Source organism: Temnothorax longispinosus, chromosome 8 (assembly GCF_030848805.1).
Source record: "Temnothorax longispinosus isolate EJ_2023e chromosome 8, Tlon_JGU_v1, whole genome shotgun sequence".
NCBI classification, from domain to species: domain Eukaryota; kingdom Metazoa; phylum Arthropoda; class Insecta; order Hymenoptera; family Formicidae; genus Temnothorax; species Temnothorax longispinosus.
In genome coordinates, this window is record NC_092365.1 from 5,920,962 (window position 1) to 5,946,007 (window position 25,046).

Below are 25,046 nucleotides of genomic sequence, written 5' to 3' on the forward strand. Positions count from 1 at the left end.
TCTAGCGCCTAAAAAACTGTGAGAAACGATTACCTTCGTTCTTGTGTATTTTTTTTTTTTTTGGAAGGGGGGTTATTATACAGTGTAGTCGCCGCTGAACAGCATTAAATATTTATAACGGACGTAGGTCAGATTGTTAGACAATGCACTCAATGAATATTAAAATGACATTAATGAAACGAAATCGAGACTACTCATCAAGGAATCCTGACGGATACACGATAATGTTATTTCTTAATGCAAATTACGCGTTGATGACCATTTTCGTGTAATTAGCCATTTGTTCTTAGACTTCATCTTCCCAGATGCATGTCGAGGTCGTGCTATTTGAGCGCATAATTCTACGCATAATTTGAGAGCGCTGCAATCTTGTTCTGTTTTCGAAATATCGCGCAGAGTAACTCGAAATTGGAATATTAACAGTAAACTGATAGTTTTTTTTTTTTTCAACTACACTTCGATCTTTCAGATCGAGAGTGGCAAAATCGATACTGCCCACGGCAATCGGCCGAAACTGGCACTGCGCGAGTTGTACGAACTCGACGAGGCAGTTAAGGTGGCTCTACGGCTGTTAAATATAGAAGAAACGTTAATCATTGTCACAGCCAATCACTCGCATTCGTTCACAATGAACGGATATCCCGAGAGAGGCAACGATATTTTCGGTTTCGCCAACGAGTCATCTAGTTCGGCCTACGAAACGCTGTCCTACGATAACGGTCCAGGATTCTTCTATCATCGAAGAACCGACAGCAACAACGTCAACGAGACCTGGAGAAAAGTCGATGAAGATCAGACTCGCGACGAACCCTTCTACAGGCACTTTGCTGGCAAATACCTCAGCTCCGAGACTCACGCCGGAGAAGATGTCGGGGTTTATGCTACTGGTAAAAAATGCAATTTTCTTAATAAATTTCTGCTAACAATTTTAGAAAACGATGGGATAAATAATATCTTTTGCAGGCCCCTATTCGCACCTGTTCCGAGGTACTTTTGAGCAAAATTACATTGCTCACGTCGTAGCGTATGCGGCATGCCTTAAAGACTGGCGGTCTCATTGTGACAGCGTCGTTACTTTTACGACGTCAACATGGCACCACGAAACTTTAAGAAAAATTTAGCCAGATAAAACACGGTATCGTTTGCGATAATAATAACTTTCCTGTTTACGGCAATCTTTATACAACTGTGATAGTTTTCTTTTCCTTAGCCAATAAATAACTAATGATGCGCCGTGAGAAGAATTCATTTCGAGTAATAAAACATATTTATTTAAGTACAAAAAAATATTTAAGAGATATCATTTTCTTGTGTCGATCTTTATCGAGAGGGGTAATCCAATTTTAAATCTTGATATACATATAATATGACACAATAAAGTTTCTTTTGCGATGCAGATCTGCGATTTGTAATAGATTAAACAAGTTATGATTGCAAATACCATATGCGATTTTACTGTAATCTCCTTTTACTGTAATCTCTTTAAATTGCTATGTCTCTCATGGACGTAATTACATTTTGATGATATATTATTATCTATAATTTTATTTATTGTTTAGAGTTCAACAAATAATCGTGATTATTTTGTGTGTGTGATCGCGGGTTCCATATGAACACGAGTAAGACGATGATCTTTTTGTTATTGCAGCAATGATGACGATTTTACTTTCAAGCATGGACAAACTTGGATGGCATTATCCACGTATTAAACACAAGTTTACAGAATTTCAAAATAATGATAGAAAAGTGCTAACAGCCGTATGATTTCGTAATATAATATATTGCCATGTTTTAGACGAAGATGATATTACCATTGAATTATCGCGAACAAAATTCTGTCTAGTACTTTTCAGTCAGATTTTACGAAATACGTAAGGTTGTATAAAATAAAGTAAAATTGCTGTAATATAGAAAATCGTCTTTCTCAAAATATAAGAGAAATGAAATAGTTTTTATGTACTTTAACATGTATTACTTATACAAATATACATATTAAAAATTTATTCACGTAAGTTCGCTGCCTCCATTATTCTTGGGTGGCTTCCACGAGAGCGTGACTGACTGGCTGGTGATTTCCTCGTACTGTAAAGGACCTTCCGACGGTCCGGGTTTATCTAGAACGGTCATTTGGAAGCTGCCTTCATCTATTCCGCTGCTGTTCTTTAGCAATAGATGGTACAATCCCGAATCGGATCTCTTAGCGTTGACGATGTGCACGATCGTGTGATAGCCAATCGATGTGATCGTCGTCTTGTCGTTGGAAGTCAATTCGTTGCTTCCTACACTCCATGTTGTCTCCGGCGTCGGCGTCGGTTCGCCGACGAAGTCGATATCCACGTGGAAGATAAGTCCAGCCTTGATACGAACGTCCTGCAAGGGCGTCTTGATCTTCGGGGCCACTAAAAAAGTTGAAGGAAATTGAATGCAACGATGTTGAACGCAAATAAATATAGTGTTGCATCCCTGAAGTTTCGCTAATTTATATCTCCCCGTATAAGATCAACTGAACCAGAAAAAATCAATAATCTTGGTTCCCTATACTTTCCCCTCTTCTTCTTTAAACGCGACAATATATAGAACAAAATATATTAGAAGTTTTGAATATAAAAGATATATAAAGCTATATAAAATATTAATTAATGAAATCTATAATAATTCGTTAAGATTTGGTTGATTAGTTCTGGAGTTATAGAAATTTCGATAAACTTGGTTATTTTTTTAACAGAAATTGGTACACTCGAATTGAAACTCGGCATTTATCACGTGGACCACGAAAGTATCGATAGTCTTTCAATTCAGGCAAGAAATTTGCATAGAATACAGAGCTGTCAATGGAATGGTCGATATATGAGAGAGACTGCAATACATATAGCAATCCATATCGCAATAATATGTCGACATATTATTGCGACAGAATTACTAACATTACTACCCTCCGCGTATATTAACAAAATAAATCACAATAAAATAATAACTGGCATAACAAATTATTAAAAATTAATTAAAAAATTAAATACTTACCTTTGAAGGTTTTTCACTCTTTAAAAGCAACGATTGTTGCCGAGGTGCACACGATATTTTTCACAACACCTTTACGGAAATGTTTGACTTTTGAATTCCTGTATAGTGTATGCGTTTGGGGTCTAGGGGCAAAGCCTCTGGCAGGGAGTGTGGGGGGCGAAGCCCCCCACATAACACAAAACTAAAATAACAATAAAATTTCAAAAAAAAATATATAAATAATTTTAATTATTGCACTAAATCTGATTGATTTGAGATTTTATTTAAGGATATTATATAAATAGATATAATAAGTTATATCTTATTATTTAGCGATATTATTAAGAAAAAAACAATTCCAAATTAGTAGTTTTAATACAAGTAATTTTTGAAATAGTAATTATTTTTTTATTTATTGAAATTAATATCTATAATTTTTGCGTACGTTGTACGTTTCTCTCTCGCACGATGTTGGACTCGATGCTCAATTTCCCTTCCATTTGTTGGAGCTTTCCAGCAAGCGACACAAGTCGACACAAACGTCGTTTATCTCTCTTTTTAAAAATGAGTAACAAAGACAAAATGACACTTGTGTCAACTTTCCTCCCTGGCGTGAAATTGGCCACTTTCGCCCTTCTCTACAGGCATGGAAAGTCGGACTTTCCGTGGAGGTGTTGTGAAAAATATTTATTTAGATACTGCCAATAACTTATTTACTAAATATAATTACATATTTATTTAGAATTAGATATTTTTACTTAAATTAAGTACCAATTTTCCTCCCTAGGGAAAATTAGTACTTTCTGTCCCGTATAGCGGGCAGACAGTAAAGTAACGCAATACAAAATCAAAGAAATAATCCGATCTTCTAATTTGAAAGTTGTAATGTAAATATTAAATTCACTAACTAATAAGATTTTTCTTTGTAAAAATTATATTAATTTCAATAAATAAAAAAATAATTACTATTTCAAAAATTACTTGTACTAAAACTACTGATTTAAAATTGTTTTTTCTTAAAAATATCACTAAATAATGAGATAACTAATTATACCTATTTACATAATATCCCTAAATAAAATTTCAAATCAATATCAGATTTAGTGCAATAATTAAAATTATTTATATCCGTCTGTGATCGGCTCGCAGAATAAGTTGGAACATATATGTATATGTATTATAATAATACATATACACGGAAATTAATATTGAGCTGCCTAAGATCTAAGCTTAGACTGAAAACTAATAAATAAACCAATAAATATACATACAATTTTTTTAATATTATATGTAAATAACCCCGCCCAATATATATATATTTTTTTTATTTATATATTTTTTTATTTTTATATAGTTTTATTTTTTTTTCTCGGCAACGGTTGAGAAGCGCATCGTCTCCGCACAGCATTTGTCACTTATATATCAATACTACATTTTAGTAAAATTTCGACAAAATGGTGACCCCGAGGGTTGACCCTTCCCTGATTAGCTATATAACTTCAATCTAAAAAATATTTTAAGCAAACTTAAACTTTGTTGCATTTCTAATATACATGTTCGAATAAGATATTAAATGAAAGATCAAAAATTAAAATTATGTGTCGATTCTTTTACTGTGATTGCTGGATGATCTTCATTTGGTCTGGAGATATTACTTTCCCCATCTCAAATTCTATGTCTACTTCTCTCTGTGACTCAACTCTATTTGTATTCCTTATCCCTGCTTTTGTCCAAAAAGCCAAGACTTTTCCCTACCCAGTCTGACTTTCAATAATCCTCGTTTATTTATTTTTGTGTACATTGACTCGCAACGTAACCGACGCTATTCTAAATCGTACAGTTAATTGTTTCTGCGTTTACATCGGCGAGCATATTTAAATGCATATCTAATTAATAACACGTGCGGTTTTGACAATGGAAACAGTGACATTGATTCTTAAAGAGGAGGGAAGTTCCATGGAAGAGGAGCGATTCGAAGTTCAGAAGCAAAAACTGATGGACAAGAGTCTATATTTTGCTGCGCTCTGATCCGCGAACTATCGAGAAAACAAGCAAACGGAACACACTATCAATTATGACATTTCCTCGATTTTGCTGCAGGTGAGAAGATTCTAATTTTTGGCTGTGTTTACAGAAAAAAGTCATTCTTTGAGCGTACAAAACACTGTTTTTTTTGTGTGTAACGAATTTATTATATCAAAAATCTTAATATAAAACGCAAGTTTTTAATAAACAAATGTATATTGAAATTGTATCGAGTTTTACCGGCATGAATAATCTTCATTGTGCAACCGAAATAGAGTCATAATAATTTATAGGATTTCATCGATTGGATACATCATTATAAAATATTTACATCTGCGACGAGATATGATGAAGAAGAGCTCATTCGTCTTTTGAATCTGTTGGATCTAAGCATTCTGTTCGCAGCAGACAAATTAATAGAAGATGTAACTGACAGGATTGAGAGACACTTTATACCACCAAAATATGCAATTGACATGTGGATACTGACCCAAGAATTAAATGTTAAAGTGCTACGAGATCTTTCATTGGATGTCTGCTTAGATCGTTTCAGTGAACTGCCACTCGATTCAATTTATGACTTGTCGAAGGAGAATTTTCTAAAATTAATTGGAAACATTAATATAAGAGCTACAGAATCTTATTTGGTTGACGTTACACGCGAGTGGAATAACCGTCATCATGTGACTGTATTATATATTTAAAAATAACATTGAGAGTAATATATAGAGGAAAGTTCCATATTATGAGATAGGGATCTTAATATGAGATGGCAAGGTTTTTTCATGTTGGGATCAACAGATAAGAGCTATATAGGGCCTTTTAGCTTAACATATCTCATATTAGGATCTTGTCTCATAATATATATAGGGGACTTTCCTCTATCACTCTTCTATATTAAAAATAGACAGAACTACAAGCCTATATCTCCAATAAATTTCAAATTAAATTATTTTTTAACTCCAAGTATACACACACACACATTAATATATATATATATATATATATATATATATATATATATATATATACTTACATAACTATTTTTGTTTTCTTACCATGCTATTATATTCCATTATACATTAATACAATTCTATAAGAATAAGAATAATAAGATCTCTTCTTTGCAGGATTTTTCAGTATTTCTAGATATCTTAAAGAATAAGGAAGAAAAAATTTTATATCTTCAAAGTTTTATATCTTGTGAACATAATAACCGTGAACAATATATTCATTGCTGGGATGGTAATGATTTTTTCGAGCTAACTTCATTCGAATATCCTCCAGATATTATGCGAATTTTACCTATTGAAGGAATGCAGATCACTGGCAGAAGTATGTACAGTCTGTTTCTCTATTTTATCTTATCTAAAATAATTTTGTCTTATTTACTTAATTATTATTTTGTGCGATTATTTTTTAAAGGATACGATTTATATCTTTGTGGCGGAGAATATGGATCAGGAACGTTTAACAAAAATGTTTGGCGTTATTCTTTGATATCTAAAAAATGGATTTTTGAGACAGTGTAAATATCCTAATTATTAGATAAATAAGAATAAATAGATAAGTAATAGTAAAATAAATAAAATGTTATATCTGTTACAATTGTTTACAAATATTTTAGTATGCCAGTTGAGAGAAGACATATGATTACTGTATTTTTGAAGACAATTGTATCTTATAGGCGGTGTGGGACCATATAATGAAAACCTGAAAACTGTTGATATCTATGATATTTATACAGGTGATTTTAATTGTGCAGCTACCACAATGTGCACATTTTGTTAATATTATGTGCCAAATATGTATTAAACGATTTATCTATATACGTACATAATTTAAGTAGAAATGAGTATATATATTTTTCATAGAGATTATGTCATAAAATTGCTTTTTATTATTATCATTTATGATTTAATATGTTGATATTTAAACTTATCTTTTATTAATAAAAAACATTTTATTATATTAATTTTGCTTTTATATTAAACAATGCACAGGTGTGTGGACATCATCAGGTGCGAAGATACCTTATATTCAGTTTTTCAGTGTTCCTGAACATTTCATTTTTAATGCTAAATTAATTATTGTATGTCAATATGATTGTTTCATCTATTTTCCTGATGAGGATATATGGATAAACCAAAGTCCGTTGCATTCGATTAGATTATATTCTGTGCCAAGCGATGCACCAATACTGACGCTTAAAACTATGTCGTGTTATATGGTAAATATCATAATTATGTGTAGGTGTCAGACAAACTTATAAAGTTCACATTAATATGTATTGCAGATGTTGCTGACCAAGATAAAATGGTTTTAAAAACTATCACAGAGACATGCAATGTGGAAGGTTGTAATAATATAATAAAGATCTTCTCTTATCCAACGAAAAACAAGAGCGCGAAAGTTATATACGATAATCCTCGTGTACGTCAAATATTTTCTGAAAACAATGAAAACAACGATAGATATTTCTTTGCTCTAATTCCATTTTTTCGCTATACTCGCGAAAAAATGGAGGAAAAACCAGCTGCACTATTATGTTCAGATTTAGATGACATAGTACACAACAAGCATAGGACGTTACACTTGCATAGTATTCCTATTCGAGATCCAAGAAAACTCCGTTCCTTGTTCTTTACCGAAAAGATTTATTCTTTACCAGTTAGAAAATTTTTTAATCTACGTATACTTCATTTAGCTCACTTGCACACAACAAACTTGGATCATATTTGACTTATGTAATTAAATTGAATATTTAATTATTCAATATATTTCTGTGAAAGAGGAAGAGGGAGAAAGAGATAAATCCAAATAAAAATCCAGGAACTATAAACATAACAAAAATTTCAAAGAACATTTTAAAGAGCGGATAGTACGTCTACCTATTCCGATATATCATGTTGACTTTATTTTATTAATCGTGATATTGTAGTAATTAATCATATAATTAAAAAATCATGACAAATTTCACAAACGATGTATGCTTAATAATTGTGACAATTTTACATCACTATATGCGTGTATGCCTGTGTATATAATTTGTATATGAAATAAATGTTCAATTGTTTATATCTTTTCTTTTTCTTTTTTATTAGATCACAGAGCTTGAATCGAGTCTTTTAAGAAAAACAGTGCTACCTGTACCGTGGCTTTCTCTTTGTTACAAATTGCAATTTTTATGGAACGAAGATGTAAAGCCCTTAATTCAATCTTCACTTTGAAAAACCAAGCTTTATTTTGAAACTTTGAGTTTTTCGCCGTCAAGAAATGATCATTATCGGGATTCATATTTGGGAATTTTGGGATTAAGTTTATATTTTGAATATTTTTTTTTCTAATGCAATAGAATATTTGGATAAAGTTCCGAAAAGCCCATACCTCCGATCGTTCTGAAATTTTGTATACTATTATATTTTGATATACTAATTATGAATGTGTCAATGAAAATTGGCGCAAAGGTCATTTTCTAGGTAAAAATAAAAAAGAAATTTTTTGCATATTTTTTAATTATCTAAATAAATATACATTTTACAACAAAAAGTTTCAAATAAAAATTGTACGTCTTTTAAAAACGCAGTACACACGTAAGTGAGGGAGAGGCTACCGCACCTCCCCCGAAAGCAGGGGAGGTGGGGGTGAACCTCGGTTCGCGTGGAAAGTGTATGCGTAAACTTTTCATGCGTGGAAAGTTAATATGAATTTTTCTTACATTATATTTTTCTCGTTAAGTACTGCTTTTACAATAATAGCGTATAGAATATAAAAGTTGTGTTTTTAAGAGATGTACAATTTTCATTTGAAACTTTTTGTTCTAAAATGTATATTTATTTAGATAATTAAAAAATATGCAAAAAACTTTTTTTTTAATTTTTACCTAGAAAATGACCTTTGCGCCAATTTTAATTGACATATTCATAATTAGCATATCAAAATATAATAGTATACAAAATTTCAGAACGATCGGAGGTATGGGCTTTTCGGAACTACAGCCATTTACATAATCCAGCTAACTTACACACAACGAACTTGGATCATAATTGATTTAGGTAACTCATTGATTAAATATTTAACCCTAGACAGACTCACTGGGGCAATACGTTACCCCACGCGAAATTCAAATTACGCCTCTGACTTAGGAAGGTTAGTTTTCATACCGAGACTCTAACCATAATTCAGTTTAGTCATCCGGCAGTCGACCTCCGTCATTCAGCGAGTCCGTTAGATCCGTGCAGCAGCTGAAAACCGAAAAAGAAAATCGTTTGGGGTAACGTATTACCCCCTTTGGCCGTTTACGTTCGACATTTACCACAGTAAAGTATATTTCAGATTTTTTGTGAAATCGGTAACGAAAAATTATACACTTTATAGCACTCCCCGGAAAATTCTACCCGTGTTTCATATATAATTGTTTAAGATTCGGTCAATTATTTCACTTTTGTTGTTCTTGCACAGCAACTGATTAAAACTTTGTAAAGTTTTTGTGGAGTTAATTTTACTGTTTCCATATACTTTTATAACTTTTGACTACCTTTCAAATAAATAATAATCGACAGAATCTGTTTTACTTTCTATTTTTTGCGATTTTTCCCATCCGACAGTTTTTCGTCATTTCCTCTACTTCAGATGTTCAACGAAATATGTTTTTTTTAAGAAACGAAAAAATTGCTTACATGTCCTTGAAGGTTGTCTATTCGTCTTTCAAAATCCGTTGGAAATTTTAAAATCGGTGAATTTTATGAAAAACTACAGCATTTTTTTATAAAAATAGTCATTTTAGCCCAATTTTTGGTTCTTTTTTTCTTGTTTTTCGAAATTTTTTTACTGTTTTCTTTTTTTACTACCGCAAATTGATGACTACTATCGTCTTCCCTATTAAACAACAAACAAAATTATCTATTATAAAGTTTTCTAAAAACATTCTGAAAATATTATACACGCGATACAAGTTTGGGGTAACATATTACCCCAGTGAGTCATTCACGTATAAGAAAAATAAGTGAGTCTGTCTAGGGTTAATGATTCGATCTATTTGTGAGAGAGAAAGAGGAAGAGAGAAATAAATCTAAAAATCCAGAAAATTAGTTAAAGTAGCAGAAATTTTAGAGATATACACCATGCGACTCTCTGCGAGTCGTGATGGTGCCACTCCACTCATCCACAATATGCCTGCCTATAAGCTCTTAGTCTGATGAGATCGTCGATAAGAACATTGATCAGGACAATGAATAATGAATATTGTTATTGAATTTATTTATATACTTAAGGCGACGCGATCGAGCGCTTGCAAGAAAACACGGTTGATAAGTGTGGTGCCATTTTGGTAGGGGCACACACGGCCACTTACAAGACATTGCAGAGAACGGACAGTATGTCTGCATATTTCGATAAGTTATTTTGATTCACTGTAATTTTTTATTGATTGTCATATTATTCGAAAATCACTACAAATATACCAAGGTGGTATATCCATATACCAATATACTTAATAATTGTAACAGCTTTGCATCACTATATGCAAATGCTTTCTGTACATATGTAACAAAAGCATACTGTATATTCCTTTTCTCATCGAGATACTCGATACAAATGCAAACGCTAACTCGGGGACCAGTATGGAAAAAATTAATAGAAATTACACTTGTAATCTACGTTAGCAAGATAGAACGGTGTAATAACTCGCAACAGGTTCATTTTTAATTATACGTTTTATTTTATTGTAAATTTTCTGACGGAAGCAGTCTTCAACCAAGTAAAACACGACAGTGCGTACCATTAATATGGAATAGGAGGGCACATTGTGACAGTATCGCGTAAAAATACTTGCAAACTCGATCTAACGCCATTGAGGGATTCCTCAGACGAGATTTTTAGATGGTGATATTAAAAAGTATGGTCGGATGTTTGAGGATGCTGGCAGTCTCGCCGAAAAATCACGTTCGCGGGCGTCGACACCCTATACATGATATCCGTTTATCTCTTTCTCTTTTTTTTCTGATGCTACCGCGATGTGCCCATTAAATAGTTGCGTGTACTCGAGTGTATGCCGAGTCGTGTAATACAGCAAAGCCGAATATTTTAGCGTAGTAAGTTGCGCGTGCTATCCGTAATGCTTGTGTGCGGAGACGGCGAATTCTCGGATAATTCTCGTCGTGAGTGTCGTGACAGCGAGTCGCGTCGCGATGATTCGCGCAGATCATGCGCGACATTATGACAAACACACAGGAAGAAAATACAGCGTTCCAGAATAATTTACATACAGAATACGCGAGAGAGAAAGAGAGATTAATATTAGTCTTCCAGTTCTCTCTTCCTTTCTGTACAGGGACGTCATATACTCTAAAAAATATTTGCCGCGGCAGAGCTGCTCCGGCTCGACTCTTCGCTCGCATCGCATGCATTCCGATTAATTTTCGCGAAAGCAGAAAGGCCAGAATGTGGAAGACGCGGTAACGATCGCTCGGAGATCGTTATGGCGTCCACGAACAGAGCACGTACGAGAGCGGGGAAAATACACTCTTCTTGGAGAACCTATTCTCAGACAAACAGATCCATTCATCGAGGTGTACGCGTACCCTTTAATATTCACGAAGTGATCCAGAAACGTATTCTCCGCGAAGAATGTATTAGAGATGTTCCGATTCGATCGTCGACCGCGATGATAATCGACGTGTAAGCGTGTAACCCGGTATTAAGATCGATTTCACAGCTCGCCGGGATTGACGACGTTGAGGGCGAACGCCGAGTTCGTCTCACCCTTCTGGCCGATCGCACGCGCTAAATATTGGCCGACGTCGCTGGCCGTGCACGTCTTGATGCCAAACTCGAAGGACGTGCTGCCGTCCGAGCTGAAGTGATATCTGCTGCTTGTCTCGGGGATCGCCTTGCCATCCTTCAACCAAGTCACTGAAAAAATTCGTGATATTATTAGCAACAGTTTGGCCGCTGCTTAACGAAGCGGTGGAAAAAGCTAGAGAAAATATTTACTTATTTAAATTATTTATTTAAATTATAATACTTATTTAAATATACAGGGTGTCCGAAAAATCGCCTACTTCACTTCGGGAGGTGATTCGGGACCCAAAAACAAGCAAAAAAGTTCATACAAACGTAGGTCCGGAAATGAGCCGTTTCCGAATTATAGCCACTTTTATGTTCAAAATCGTAAATTTTTATTTTTAATTTTTTTTAATTACAATTACCAAATTCTCTCAAGTTTCTGTCTACATTTCGAAAAGACGCTATTCCCAGTACATCTCGATTTGGAAAAGACTGGATGTATAATCTTCTTGCCTCGGCAGCATTACTTTGAGCAAGACCATACATAAGATGCACATCAGCTAATTCATTAAAACTTAAACGACCCATTGATGAATACGGAAAGATTAGATACAACCTAAAAGTAAGGTGTTGTTAAATAATAATTTGAAACTTATTGAAAAACCGTGATTTACTTACTGATTTTAAATAGGCGTGAAAACAACTGATTTTGAATAGCCGTGAAAACAACTGATTTTGAATAGCCGTGAAAACAACTGATTTCAAGTAGCCGTAAAAACAACTAATTTCTTTTAAAAATAATGTAATCGTATTTACAAATATTGAAAAATTGAAAAAAAAAATAAAAAAATTAAAATTAAAAAAATTAAAAATATTTAAAAATAAAAATTTTTAATTTAAGAAATAATTAAGAAAGAGGGATGCCAAGCGGATTCTAAATTACGATTTTTGAACATAAAAGTGGCTATAACTCGGAAAAGGCTCATTTCCGGACCTATGTTTGTATGAACTTTTTTGCTTGTTTTTGGGTCCCGAATCACCTCCCGAAGTGGAGTATAGGCGATTTTTCGGACACCCTATATATGAAATAGGGGTAGAAGAAACCAAAGACAAGATTGTTTTTTGAGTTTTTGATGCTAATATGTTCAGTGTTCTAAAATGTCGAAATATTGCATTAAAAAAAAAATGCGGGCACTTAATAAATTCGAGACGAATCGATTGGGTACCCCGATATCAATAAGATTTTGGTAATTCTAATTATCTAAATATTACCCGGTAAAACATTTTTCATATAAAAACATATATAAATATATACATATAATCATATAATATATGTATTATTTGAAAAGTAATTATTACATCATATTTTGATGTAAGAACTTATTATAGAGGTTCTTTTTGAGAAATTCAGAGATTTATACTTGGAGCTAGAATATTATTTATTTGTTTAAAAAAAATACTACACGTGATATCTTTTATAAAATCATGTATTCTATAACTTTAGAATTTATGTCATTAATTTAGTAATAAATTGATAAGAATGTTTGAAAATTAATACATTTTGATGAAAGAGCAAGTTTTTTCATCATGAGACTTCAAGAAACATCTAAATATACTAACGCCATTGTACAATTTTTGAAGATATCCTACGTAGAATTATTTATATAAAACCATTTCAATATAACAATAAATTAATTAATTGGATTTGATAAGCAAGATTTTCAGAAATATTTAGAGAAAATTTATTTTATATACCAATAAAAATATTTACTTGCTCGCCTGACGGATATAATTAATTTAATGATTATGAGATTAAATTGGGATTAGTCAAGTGAGTAGGGGAGACCGGGGCTAACCCGACACTATTTTTTCAAAGGCAATTTTTAATATTTAATTAAAATTTTTAGGCAAATTCAATGATATATATTTAAAGAGTGTTTCTTCAGGTACAAAATTGATTCAGGAAGTTTTGCTGTACGTCGCTTTGTTTTGCCGCCAGGAAAAGAAAAGTGACGCGAAGACAAATTTTCGAATTGAAAAATGACGGGGCGAACTCGACACCCCGCCGGGGCAAACTCAACACTTTGTTTGATCGACACAATTTGATCTGGAACTTATTTTTTTATTGTTTAAAAATAAAAATACATTGTTTATCAAATGAAAAGACATTGTGTATTAGAAACAAAAAGTCGGAATAAAGTAAACAATTATTTAAAATAATGAGAAAAAAAAAGATTAAACTTTTAATTATCTTTTTCTGAACTGTCTAAAAAACAATTTATACACGTAAACTCGCGATCAGATGTGCGCACACATTTGTCATGAGCCATACGGTTGCATAAGATGCATTGTTTGTTATTAGAAGCTAATGAAATGTATTCCGAATACACGCAACAGATGTTCCTTAAATCGTCATCGGAATCGGACGAAACAGTGACCTTTTTTGCGATAATGTCACTTTAGGTCGTCTTTGCCCCGGTAGCGTCGTGTCGACTTAGCCCCGAACGTCGTTTTTTACTTTTGTTACTCCAAAAATATATAAATTTTGAAAATATGCAAAAATTATTATCGGATTCGTATAAAGCATCGAATTTCCCATCAAAATCACTTAGCGGTAGATTCGCAAGAGTAAAGCTCGATGAAAGAGTAGACATTTTCGAGAGATCAGAAAAATTACTTTTCACTATCAAAAACACTTATGTCGCGTTAAAAATTACACTATAACTCAGAATGTTACCAAATTCCGTTGATAATACTGGCACATAAAGACGCATTTACAGTAGCAAAGGCAAGTTTCTACGATAGATTTAAATTGGCAAAAAGCCTAGTGTCAAGTTCGCCCCGCTGTCGGCTTAGCCCCGGTCTCCCCTACATTTGTGCAATCTGAAGAAGAATGGAAGAGAATCTTATTAAATCGTATATGATTAAAAAAACCATTGTTTCTAATAACATTTTTGAATAAATAAAGTAACAAATATAATCCAAAACGTACAAAAAAGATGGATTTAGGGTAAAGGTATAGCGTATTCCAAGTCTTTGCCCGCAAGAACGTTGATAATATTTAGCGCTGCGACTTTGGCCATGTCATCACGGGTTTTGATCGTCGAGCTGCCTAAGTGTGGCAGAATTTCTGTAATTACCAAAATATAAAATTGCTAATATGATGCACTACATGTAAATTATGATACAATATTAGATATATTATAGCATTACATTCCTTGAATTTTGAAATTGTAGAATTTCTAAGAGCATGATCGACTTTTTTAATACCCATGTCAGGTGTGCGATATTCCGTATTATAAGAAAGAATAACAAGAAAATAAAAATGATTATACCGACCAACATTACGTAGTTTTAGAAGTTCGTGTTTACGTGGTAGCGGTTCCGGATCGGTGACGTCTAGTCCGGCAGCGAATATCTTCATTTTACAAAGAACTCTCTGAAGTGCAGCGGTATCGACGATCTCACCGCGAGCCACGTTCACGAAGACGGGTTTCTTCTTTTTCATTTTCTCAAAAGCGTCGTCGTCGAAAAGTTTTCGGGTTTTACTAGTCAGAGGTGCCGAAATCACGAGAAAATCGCTCTGCTCCAGAAGCTTATCCCAAGATACATACTCCGCTCCAAGTTCCTCATCTGAATCATGTTACACTCATTTTAAAGGATTACTGCGTTGTGTAATTATTGGATTACGTGTGTAAAAAATTCGTTCCAATATAATAATCCTATAAATGCACTATTCTGATAAACGCAGAAGAAATTTTCACGAAGCAATCTATTAAAGATTTATTTATTATTGAAAATCTATTTAATTAACAAACATAGATTCTTGGGAATTTCTATATTTTCATAAATAAGATAAATATAATAAAATTAATAAAAAAATATATATATATTTTAATCTATATTTTGTATATTGAACTCTTATAGGTGAAACGTATGAAGTAAAATATATCGACAATATAGAATATTGAGACATGTAGAACATTGAGACTGGAAAAATATTAGTCTCCTGATAAGTCGCGAGCGTACCTTCTCTCTTGCGCGAAGGTCCGGTGTAGATAAATTTCCCTACTTCGAATGCCTTCAATCGTTTAAGGGATTAGACCACTGTGTTTCAGGATAATTTTCAGGAATTAATTTCTAACAAAATATTTATGAAACACCAGTAATTTTTTTTTATTATCTTCTATACACATTGAAGAAGAACGTGTCAAAATTTTGTTGCCCAAAGAAATATAAAACTCGTCGAGTTAAGCCGCTTCGCGCATCCTTATGATTTTTCGGATGGTGTACATGATTTTGCGAAAACCAGTCGTCTGAAACAAAAATAAAAAATATGCTCATTATCGACATTGTATTGGCTTTCGGCTGACGGAACATTTTATTTTTTTTCATTTTTGACGACGAGAAAAAAATTCCTGATTTTTGCCCAATTGCAGTAAAAAATACTACACTATATACAGTTTTTGATTATACGTATATGTATAAGCAACCTGATAAAAGCTAGGCGATAGAAGCAGACTCAATATATAATTTTATTATAGACCATTTTGGCTAGATTTATACTTACATACATATCAATGCAATATAAACAGAATAAAAATATATATATGGAAAATATTTATCAAACGTACCAGAAAGAGAACTGATATTCATTGAACAAGAACGCACTTTGATTACATCGATTATTTTTCTATCTAATGATCTAATCTTATCGGACTTTTCAAGCAAAGATTTTTATATTAATTAAATTGTAATCTAAAATGAGTTAAAACAGTTACTTTTCCAGCTTCTTACGACCCTCAAGGGCGCGCCTCGCCGCGGATAACAACAACAGAGCACTGCCATTTCCGCGACTGCAGCGGACAGCACCTTCGGTGCGTGCCCGGCTTTAATTCCTCTTTCTTTAATTAATGTAAGATCTAAGTGATCATATCCGGACGTCATTGTCGATATGACCTTTAAATTTTTCCCTAAAAAACGAAAGTCAATTTCGTTGATTTGCTTGATAAAATCTCGCAGTCACATTTTTTTACGCTTTAAAAGAAAAGCATTCGCATATCGTGTACTTTTTTTTAAACAGTTACAATCGATTCATCTCATTCTTCATCTTGTGCTTGAAAGTCTTGAAATAAAATCGCGTTCCAAGCCGATTTTATTAATTTTAACATTAAACAATTATAAATACTCTTTTTTTCTTGTACTTCTTGGCGCTTTATTCAAGATATAATAGGCATTTGTATAGAAAAACACATCAATTTTATTAAGTTTTAAGAGCGTATTTTTTTTAATATTTAAACAAACGTTGAAACGAATTTTGCTTGAGAAAATTTGGACAGCTGCGTAATTATGGAATCGCTCAAGACAGGAAATGAAGAAGTTCTATCGAGAAAAGCAATAAAAATGGATCTTTATACCGGCGGCATCAAGAAACTCCTTGTCAACTTTAACATGGCTGGAGGAACATGGAGCGAGGAATACAGCATCGAAACTCTGCTCACGAAGAGCTGCCAATATTTTTTGTCGATATACATCTGCATTATAATTCTCTAGAATAGTGATCTCGCAGCTACATCAACAATAGTAAACGACAAGAGTAATCTGTATAATTTTCTTAAATATTCCAAATTTATTCAGACTTACTTGTTATCCTCAAGCAACTTGATGCCGGGCTGGGGCACGTCCTTGTGGTCCACCAAAACCTTCCATTGTTGAGCCGGTGAACTCATTGCGCTGTCTAAAATCAGGAAATTGAAAAATAATAATCGATTCATCAAAACACGTTTACAGATGCCACAGGCGCACTCACGTGATCTTTAAATATTTCTCCCGGCGATAAAAGTCCTCTATCAACTTAACTCAGTTTCAAGGATTCACCGTCGCACCGACTTTCAAACAGATTAGACAGACGTTTGTCTGATACAGCGATGTAGGCTTCCACTGACTGCGATTTTCACGTATACTACTTTCCAATATCTATGACAAAACACTCGACGGAGTGATGTTGTGCGAGCTCGATTAGATATACCTACCAGTACAAATCGGTTTTATAGATATAACAATAAAACAAAGATAACGGACAAAACGTTCCATTCCATCAAGGATTGTCAAGGATATATATTGAATACATATTATATAAAATATTATACAATAAAAAACAATGCAAAAATTATTCTTTTAATTATTTTCTAATTCTTTTTCTTATTATTTTTCTTATATACATACAAAAAGAGATTATGCAAGAGAAAAAAACATAGTATAGACATATATGAACATATTTTATATAATACAAGCTTTTTCGCTCAAAAGCTCTTCCTTCTTTTCCCCGAATAGGAATATTTACTCCAAAATTTATTTTTTCAAAAAAGGACCTTTTTTAGACAATTTTATAAGGGAGCCTTTTGTCCCCGGGCTCAGACTCCTTCCCAAAAATCTCTACGGTCTAAGTTAGAGTATCATGAGATAATATACCAAATTTAGTTGTTCTAATTTGAAAACGGTGAAAGTAGAATAATATCAAAAATTAAATTGATCATCAAATTCTAAACGGAACTGGTGCTAATAAACATTCTTTCCCAGGAGACCTTTTCCCCTCGCTTCGACCTCTTCCCAATACCCTCTACGGGCTAATTTATTAGATAGTAGACGATGTTTTTTCATTTAGTGGAATCTGGCAATGATCGGTAAAGAGGTTACCAATTTTTACCTAAAAAGTGTACAAGTTTATACATGTAATCTTATATACAAAGTATCATTAAAAGGAAGGTTTTGAATTTGACGAAGATTGGTGAAAAGCTTACTGCTTTCTGGTTAAAAAATATACAGGGTAGACCGAGGCAAACCGGATTACTAATTAGCACGATAAAATAGCTTGTTTGAAATAAAACACTAATAAAAACTGTCTTAAAACTTATATTGATTCGATTTGCCTCGATCTACCCTAAGTTATTTGATGGATAGAGTATCATTAAAGAAAGATTGTTATTTAATTTAGCGAGGATCGGTGAAGAGATTACCGATTTCTGCTTAAAAAGTGTATAAGGTGTATATGTAATTTTATATAGAGTATTATCAAAGGAAGGTTGTTTTGAATTTTGCGAAGATCGGTGAAGAGTTACCAATTTCTGCTTAAAAAGTTACATGTATAAGTAATACATGTAATTTTATATAGAGTATCATTAAAAGAAGGTTGGGATTAAACAAAATAGAAATAAAATATATCCGCAATTAGTAGGGGTCATTTTATATTAGAATTTTTTTCTAATTCTATTGTATTCTTAAGTCTCTTCTACCATTATTTCATATACAATTTTTTAAAATTTGATTGATCAGTTCTCGTGTTACACACATTTGAAATTTCGGAAAATTTGTACATACATAGAATCTTTATAAAGCTGTGGGTCTAACCAACTAATCAACCAAATCTTAACGAATTATATATGAAATAACGAAATATATATGAAATGTCCGTGGTTACTCTTTCCGCAAATATTGAGATATCGGGCTGAATTTTTTTTTAATCGATAGAGTATCATTTAAGGAAGATTGGTATTGAATTTGGCGATGATCGGTAAAAGGGTTCTTTTTTAAATATTTGGCTATTTCTAATTTTATTATATTCTTCATATAATACTTTAAGATTTGGTTGATTATCGGTATATCTAATAATTGGTAAAAGGGTTCTTTCTTTATAAAATTTTGAATTTTTTGAGGATTGATGAAGAAATTACCGATTTCTGCTTAAAACGTGTATAAGATGTACATACATATGTAATTTTATATGGAGTATTATTAAAATAAAGTTGTTTTAAATTTTGCAAGGGTCGGTGAAAGGGTTATCGATTTTCGCTTAAAAAATGTGTAAATTATTTGATGGATAAAATATTATTTAAGGAAGGTATTGAATTTGGCGATGATTAGTGAAGGAGTTACCGATTTCTGCTCAAAAAATTACATGTATAAGTTGTATATATAATTTTATATATAGTATCATTAAAAAAAGGTTGGTATTGAATTTGGCGATAATCGGTAAAAAGGTTCTTTCTTTATAAAATTTTGAATTTTTTTTTTAGAAATGCCTGTGGTTGCTTTAACTTTAATAATTTTTGAAATATTGGATTATTTCTAATTTTATTATATTCTTCAGTCTTTTTTACCCTTATTTCATATATAATTCTTTAAGATTTGGTTGATCAGTTCTTGAGTTAAAGGCATTTAAAATTTTGAAAAATTCAATATAAAGAAAAAAAGAACCTTTTTACCGATTATCGCCAAATTCAATACCAACCTTTTTTTAATAATACTCTATATAATAGTTATTTGTGTAACAAGTGAGGTAAGATGAAAAGTGCGGTTACCGCACTCGCTTTCGGCTCGTGCGTAAACTCCGCACCCGGGAATTTTCATCTTTACACACGGCTTACACTCCCTATTTTATGTTGCAAGTGCCTGGAAAGTGGTCTATCACGCACGCGTAGCGTGCGTAATAGGGCACTTTCCATGCACGTGTTGCATAAAATATCTTTCTTAAATGATACTTTATCCATCAAGTAACTTACACACTTTTTAAGCAGAAATCGGTAATCTCTTCACCAATCCTCGCCAAATTAAATAACAATCTTCCTTTAACAATACTCTATCCATCAAATAACTTAGGATAGATTGAGGCGAATCGAATTAATATAAATTTTAAAACAATTTTCGTTAGTGTTTTATTTTTAACGAGCTATTTTATCGTGCTAATTAGTAATCCGATTTACGTCGGTCTACCCTATACATTTTTTAGGCAGAAATCGGTAACCCTTTCACTAATCTTCGCCAAATTCAAAACAATCTTCATTTAATGATACTTATATATATAAAATTACATGTATAACTTGTACACTTTTTAAGCAAAAATTGGTAACTCCTTCACCGATCATTGTCAAATTCAACACCAATCTATCTTTAATGATACTCTATCAATAAAAAAAAGTGTGCGAGTAGAAACTTGCACATTGCTTCCTCATAATTTTTAAATGTGCAAGTAGAAACGTTCGGGACGGTCAATTACTTTTAATTTGTATAGACATGTAGATACCACATTTATTAACAAATAGCAAATTTTTAATTTTTTTTATGAATTGCGATTTACGGATTAATTACCTTAATTCTGACAAGACATTCAAAAGAAAATAAGCTGGAAACAATGAAAAAAGCAGAAACTTGAAAAAATAACACCTTCCGATAATCTTTGTGTAAAGTGTAAACACTACATTCGTAGCATTCGCTTTAGAGTATAACAATTAGTAGCTAGCTTATTTCTTTAAATCTTTTTAAAAAACGTAATTTTTTTTAAAGTTTATTATCTATAACTTTTTAACGAAGCTTTTCTGAATCTATGTTTATAGAAACTTTTTTGTTACAAATTCAATTTCATATATAAAACCCTGAAACTTTATTGATCTGACCTGAAACACTCTGTACATTATACTTTTCTTAAATAAATATAATTAAATTATTAGAAGAATAATTACACATATTATATCACAATTTTACTATTACAATTTTATTATCCCAGTCTGCAGTATTACACAGGAGACCGGGGCTATCTGTCTGCGAGGACTATGTATCCACAGTACTGCCATCTCAGATGTTAAGGGATTAGATATCTCTACCATTCCAACAAATAATTGAAAAAGGCTCTACATAAAGCCGCATGCTCACTAGGACAATGCAACGTGCAACGCAACTGCAACAACGATTACTGCAATTTTGACACAATGTGTTCATTCCGGAATAAGACGTATGTACTTATTAGTCGCAGCAACCGTTGCGTTGCACATTGCACGGCTCTAGTGAGTACCCAACTTAAGAGATTGAGTAGCTTTTGTTCTCTTGCGATGCTTTTCACAGACACTATACGCGTTACAAAAAAAGCGAAAACAATTATTAACATTTTTCGGCGATCGAAGAATTTGTTGCGACAGTAGTTTAACTTAAATTAAGGCAAGCAATTTCTATTTATTATCAATTAATATATAGTTATCAGATGTGAGAAACGTCAAATATTAATTCCGCATAATCTAATATTCGTAACATGCTAAAGACTGAAAAATGAGGTCGGGGCTATTTGTCTTATTTTTAATGGAGCAACGTGTCCACACACTTCAATGACAGATTTTACTTTTTTTTATAGATAGTAGTACATAACTACAAATGAAAGACGGATGAAATAGACATAAATAATAAAGTTATACTTAATTAGAGCGATTAAAGGAATAAAAATTGAGCGAAAATCTTCATAAAAACAGCGTTAGCATTTGAAATAAATGTTTTGACTCTCAGTCGCTACTGTAAAAAAGTGACCTACGAGCAGCTACTTGATCTTGCGGTTCAAGAATTGTCATCAAATTTTCATTTAAAAAATCTATATGTCAAGTAAATATATGTGAATTTGTCTTAAGGGGGTAGTACAGTCTGGCGGAGGATTGCGGAGGATCAATTTCAGGATTTATTTGTGACAAAGTGGTAGGCCAATCAGGTTCATGGTGTATACGATATTGAAGTACATATTTAGGTGCATTTACAGTATTTTTTATATGGAAAAATATTAAAAAATGTAGGAGTTATGAGCCATCTCTTCGCGCGCGCGCTCGACTACGGTGTAGGCAGTAGCTCCTGTACGGCGTGCCTAAAATGAAAAACGCAAAAAGGGTAAGTATTAAATTTAAATGTATTCCCCACCGGTTGACGTTCAAAAATTGTAAAAATGTTAAAAATTGTGAAAGAGTTATAGCAGAAAGTTATTTTGTGCCAATGAACTTTTTGCCAACTTCTTTTTGTTAAGTGCTATAACTTTCACAATTTTTAACATTTTTACAATTTTCGAACGTCAACCGCGGTGGGGAATACATTTATATTTAATACACTTTTTGCGTTTTTTATTTCAGGCACGCCGTACAGGAGCTACTGCCTACACCGTAGTCGAGCGCGCGCGCGAAGGGATGACTCATAACTCCTACATTTTTTAATATTTTTCCATATAAAAAATACTGTAAATGCACCTAAACATTTACTTCAATATCGTATACACCATGAACCTGATTGGCCTACCACTTTGGCACAATTAAATCCTGAAATTGATCCTCCGCAATCTTCCGCCAGACTGTACTACCTCCTTAAATTATTTAGTATTTTCTATTTCAAATGCTGCTGAGGAAAAAGTAAAGGCCTCAAATGCAAAAAAAGGATTAAAAAATTAAGAGGACAAAAGAAACTCAGTAAACTCACCACACTAATTTCGCAACGAACTCAAAATTACTTTGATGCCACCGTTGATATAAAGAAAAGTCAGTTCTACGCAGGAATCCTATCAGAAAATCTACATAAAACGCCTATTACTGCTCTGATTCTTTCGACTAGGCAGTTTTTTCAATATTATTCATTAATAATAAATAATATTATAAATTAATATAAAAATTAATATAAATAATGTTTTTTATTATGTGAATAGATAGCCCATATCGAATGTGGCCAGATAGCCTCGCATACGGGGCCATCTGTCTACGCTTGACTTGCCCACTTAGAAAATTTTTCTTTTTAAAATGTTAGAAGATGAGCAATTCTAATTATTTATTTTGTTTTAATAGAAAACTTGAATAGTTACGCCAAAATGTTCAGCCATCTTTATTAATTTTTTTAGTAAACTTTAAAAAAGTGTAAATTGTAGACACACGGTCGTGATCTCCCCTATATGTATACTGTCCGGCATATCACAATCATATCACAATCATATTATTTTAATAATAATAATAATAATAATAATAATAATAATAATAATAATAATAATAATAAGTATCACAATATTATATAATTTCAATAACAAAATTTCTAAAATTTCTAAAATAAAAATATTTTTTAAACAAATGTTTAAAAAATTTGTGGGAAAAAAACCAGTTTTGGCTACGTCTCTAAAATTTCTTATCAATTTCGGCTGAAACCGAAATCAAAATCGAATTTTTGGCTGGATTTTACCTTTATTATACTTCGATTAAAATGGGGTTTCTAATTACAATTCATATGTATATTGTATATCCCCCACATATTTATTTTGCATGTGTGTGTATGTGTGTGTGTGTTCTCTTACCATATATACAATTATATTCTATTAAGTATATTAATGATATAATTAATGCATTACAATTCTAATGCATAAATAATAAAATTTTCTTTCTCTTACAGAGTTTTACAGCTTCTTTCGATATTATTGTATTAAAAGAAAAGCAATTTTAGATATCCTAAGAAATAAGAAAGCAAAAATTTTACACGGTATTATATCTTGTAAACACAATAACCATGAACAATTTATTCATTGCTGGGATGGGAATGATTTCTTTGAACTGACCTCATTCGAGTATCCTCCAGATATTATCAAACATTGTTCCAGCACTGGTAAACCTCTTGAAGGAATGCAGATCACTGCCAGAAGTATGGAGGCTTTTATTCCGTTTTATCTAAAACAATATTGGCCTATTTATTTAATTATCATTTTATGTGATCTTTTTTTAAGGATACGATTTATATCTGTGTGGCGGAGAATATGGTATTGGTTCAGGAATGTTTAACAAAAATGTATGGCGTTATTCTTTGATATCTAAGAAATGGATTCTTGAGACAGTGTAAATATCTTAATGATTAGATGAATAATAAAAGTAAATAGATATAAATAATGGAATAAATTGTACATTATTTGTTAAAACAGTGTTTACAAATGTTTTAGTATGCCAGTTGAGAGAAGAGATATGATTACTGTATTTTTGAAAGAAAAATTGTATCTTGTGAGAGGTGTGGGACATAATATTGAAGAAGTACTGATGACTGTTGATATCTATGATATTTATACAGATAATTTTAATTATGCAGCTACATATACAGCTACATAATGCGCATCTCGATAATATTATGTGCAAAGTATACATGTAACGACTTACCCAACTATATATATATAGTTGCGTAGATAATATTATATATATATATATATATATATATATGTAGGTCTAGAGGTATGTTCCGGGACTGTTTACGTTTTTTGAAATGTACAGTCCTGGAATATAACGCATATATATGTAATCAGATTCAAAAAATTGTCCCGAAACGTGCCGTAGGACATGAATTTTTTCCAGGACAGTCCTGGAAACTGCCAAATGTCCTGGAATATACCGATGTAAAAAAATAAAAGTCCCGGAACATACTTC

The 25,046-nt window shown here is 32.3% G+C and overlaps 3 protein-coding genes and 1 pseudogene across 3 annotated transcripts; 2 read left to right on the plus strand and 2 right to left on the minus strand.

Annotated features, from left to right (window-relative positions):
- Positions 1 to 41: 41 nt before the first annotated feature.
- LOC139817571 (alkaline phosphatase 4-like) lies at positions 42 to 1,982 on the plus strand. The gene is made up of 2 exons (XM_071785771.1): positions 42 to 887; positions 964 to 1,982. The coding sequence occupies exons 1-2, from the start codon at positions 629 to 631 to the stop codon at positions 1,119 to 1,121; spliced, it is 417 nt and encodes a 138-aa protein (XP_071641872.1). The 5' UTR covers positions 42 to 628; the 3' UTR covers positions 1,122 to 1,982.
- A 22-nt stretch (positions 1,983 to 2,004) lies between these two features.
- Positions 2,005 to 3,500, minus strand: LOC139817827 (myosin-binding protein C, slow-type-like). The gene is made up of 2 exons (XM_071786117.1): positions 3,446 to 3,500; positions 2,005 to 2,399 (listed from the first exon to the last, which is right to left on the minus strand). The coding sequence occupies exons 1-2, from the start codon at positions 3,498 to 3,500 to the stop codon at positions 2,005 to 2,007; spliced, it is 450 nt and encodes a 149-aa protein (XP_071642218.1).
- Positions 3,501 to 4,914: 1,414 nt separating this feature from the next.
- LOC139817828 (uncharacterized) lies at positions 4,915 to 7,767 on the plus strand (annotated as a pseudogene).
- Positions 7,768 to 14,695: 6,928 nt separating this feature from the next.
- On the minus strand, positions 14,696 to 24,272 carry LOC139817829 (glyoxylate reductase/hydroxypyruvate reductase-like). Its single transcript, XM_071786119.1, has 9 exons — positions 24,197 to 24,272; positions 17,621 to 17,839; positions 17,455 to 17,548; positions 17,229 to 17,380; positions 16,587 to 16,784; positions 16,004 to 16,127; positions 15,841 to 15,911; positions 15,151 to 15,444; positions 14,696 to 14,941 (listed from the first exon to the last, which is right to left on the minus strand). Exons 3-9 carry the CDS (start codon positions 17,538 to 17,540, stop codon positions 14,817 to 14,819), a joined length of 1,050 nt encoding a protein of 349 aa, XP_071642220.1. The 5' UTR covers positions 17,541 to 17,548; positions 17,621 to 17,839; positions 24,197 to 24,272; the 3' UTR covers positions 14,696 to 14,816.
- Between the last annotated feature and the right edge of the window lie 774 nt (positions 24,273 to 25,046).

Excerpts from the sequence above, each read along its gene's own strand:
- LOC139817571 (XM_071785771.1), top strand. The coding sequence starts at position 629 with ATGAACGGATATCCCGAGAGAGGCAACGATATTTTCGGTTTCGCCAAC. Across the intron at positions 888-963 it reads TGTCGGGGTTTATGCTACTG|GCCCCTATTCGCACCTGTTC; the intron begins GTAAAAAATGCA and ends TATCTTTTGCAG.
- LOC139817827 (XM_071786117.1), bottom strand. The coding sequence starts at position 3,500 with ATGGAAGGGAAATTGAGCATCGAGTCCAACATCGTGCGAGAGAGAAAC. Across the intron at positions 2,400-3,445 it reads GCGAGAGAGAAACGTACAAC|TGGCCCCGAAGATCAAGACG; the intron begins GTACGCAAAAAT and ends CAACTTTTTTAG.
- LOC139817829 (XM_071786119.1), bottom strand. The coding sequence starts at position 17,540 with ATGAGTTCACCGGCTCAACAATGGAAGGTTTTGGTGGACCACAAGGAC. Across the intron at positions 17,381-17,454 it reads AAGTTGCTTGAGGATAACAA|CTGCGAGATCACTATTCTAG; the intron begins GTAAGTCTGAAT and ends TTGTTGATGTAG. Across the intron at positions 16,128-16,586 it reads AAGAAGCTGGAAAAGTAACT|ACGACTGGTTTTCGCAAAAT; the intron begins GTTTTAACTCAT and ends TTTTTGTTTCAG.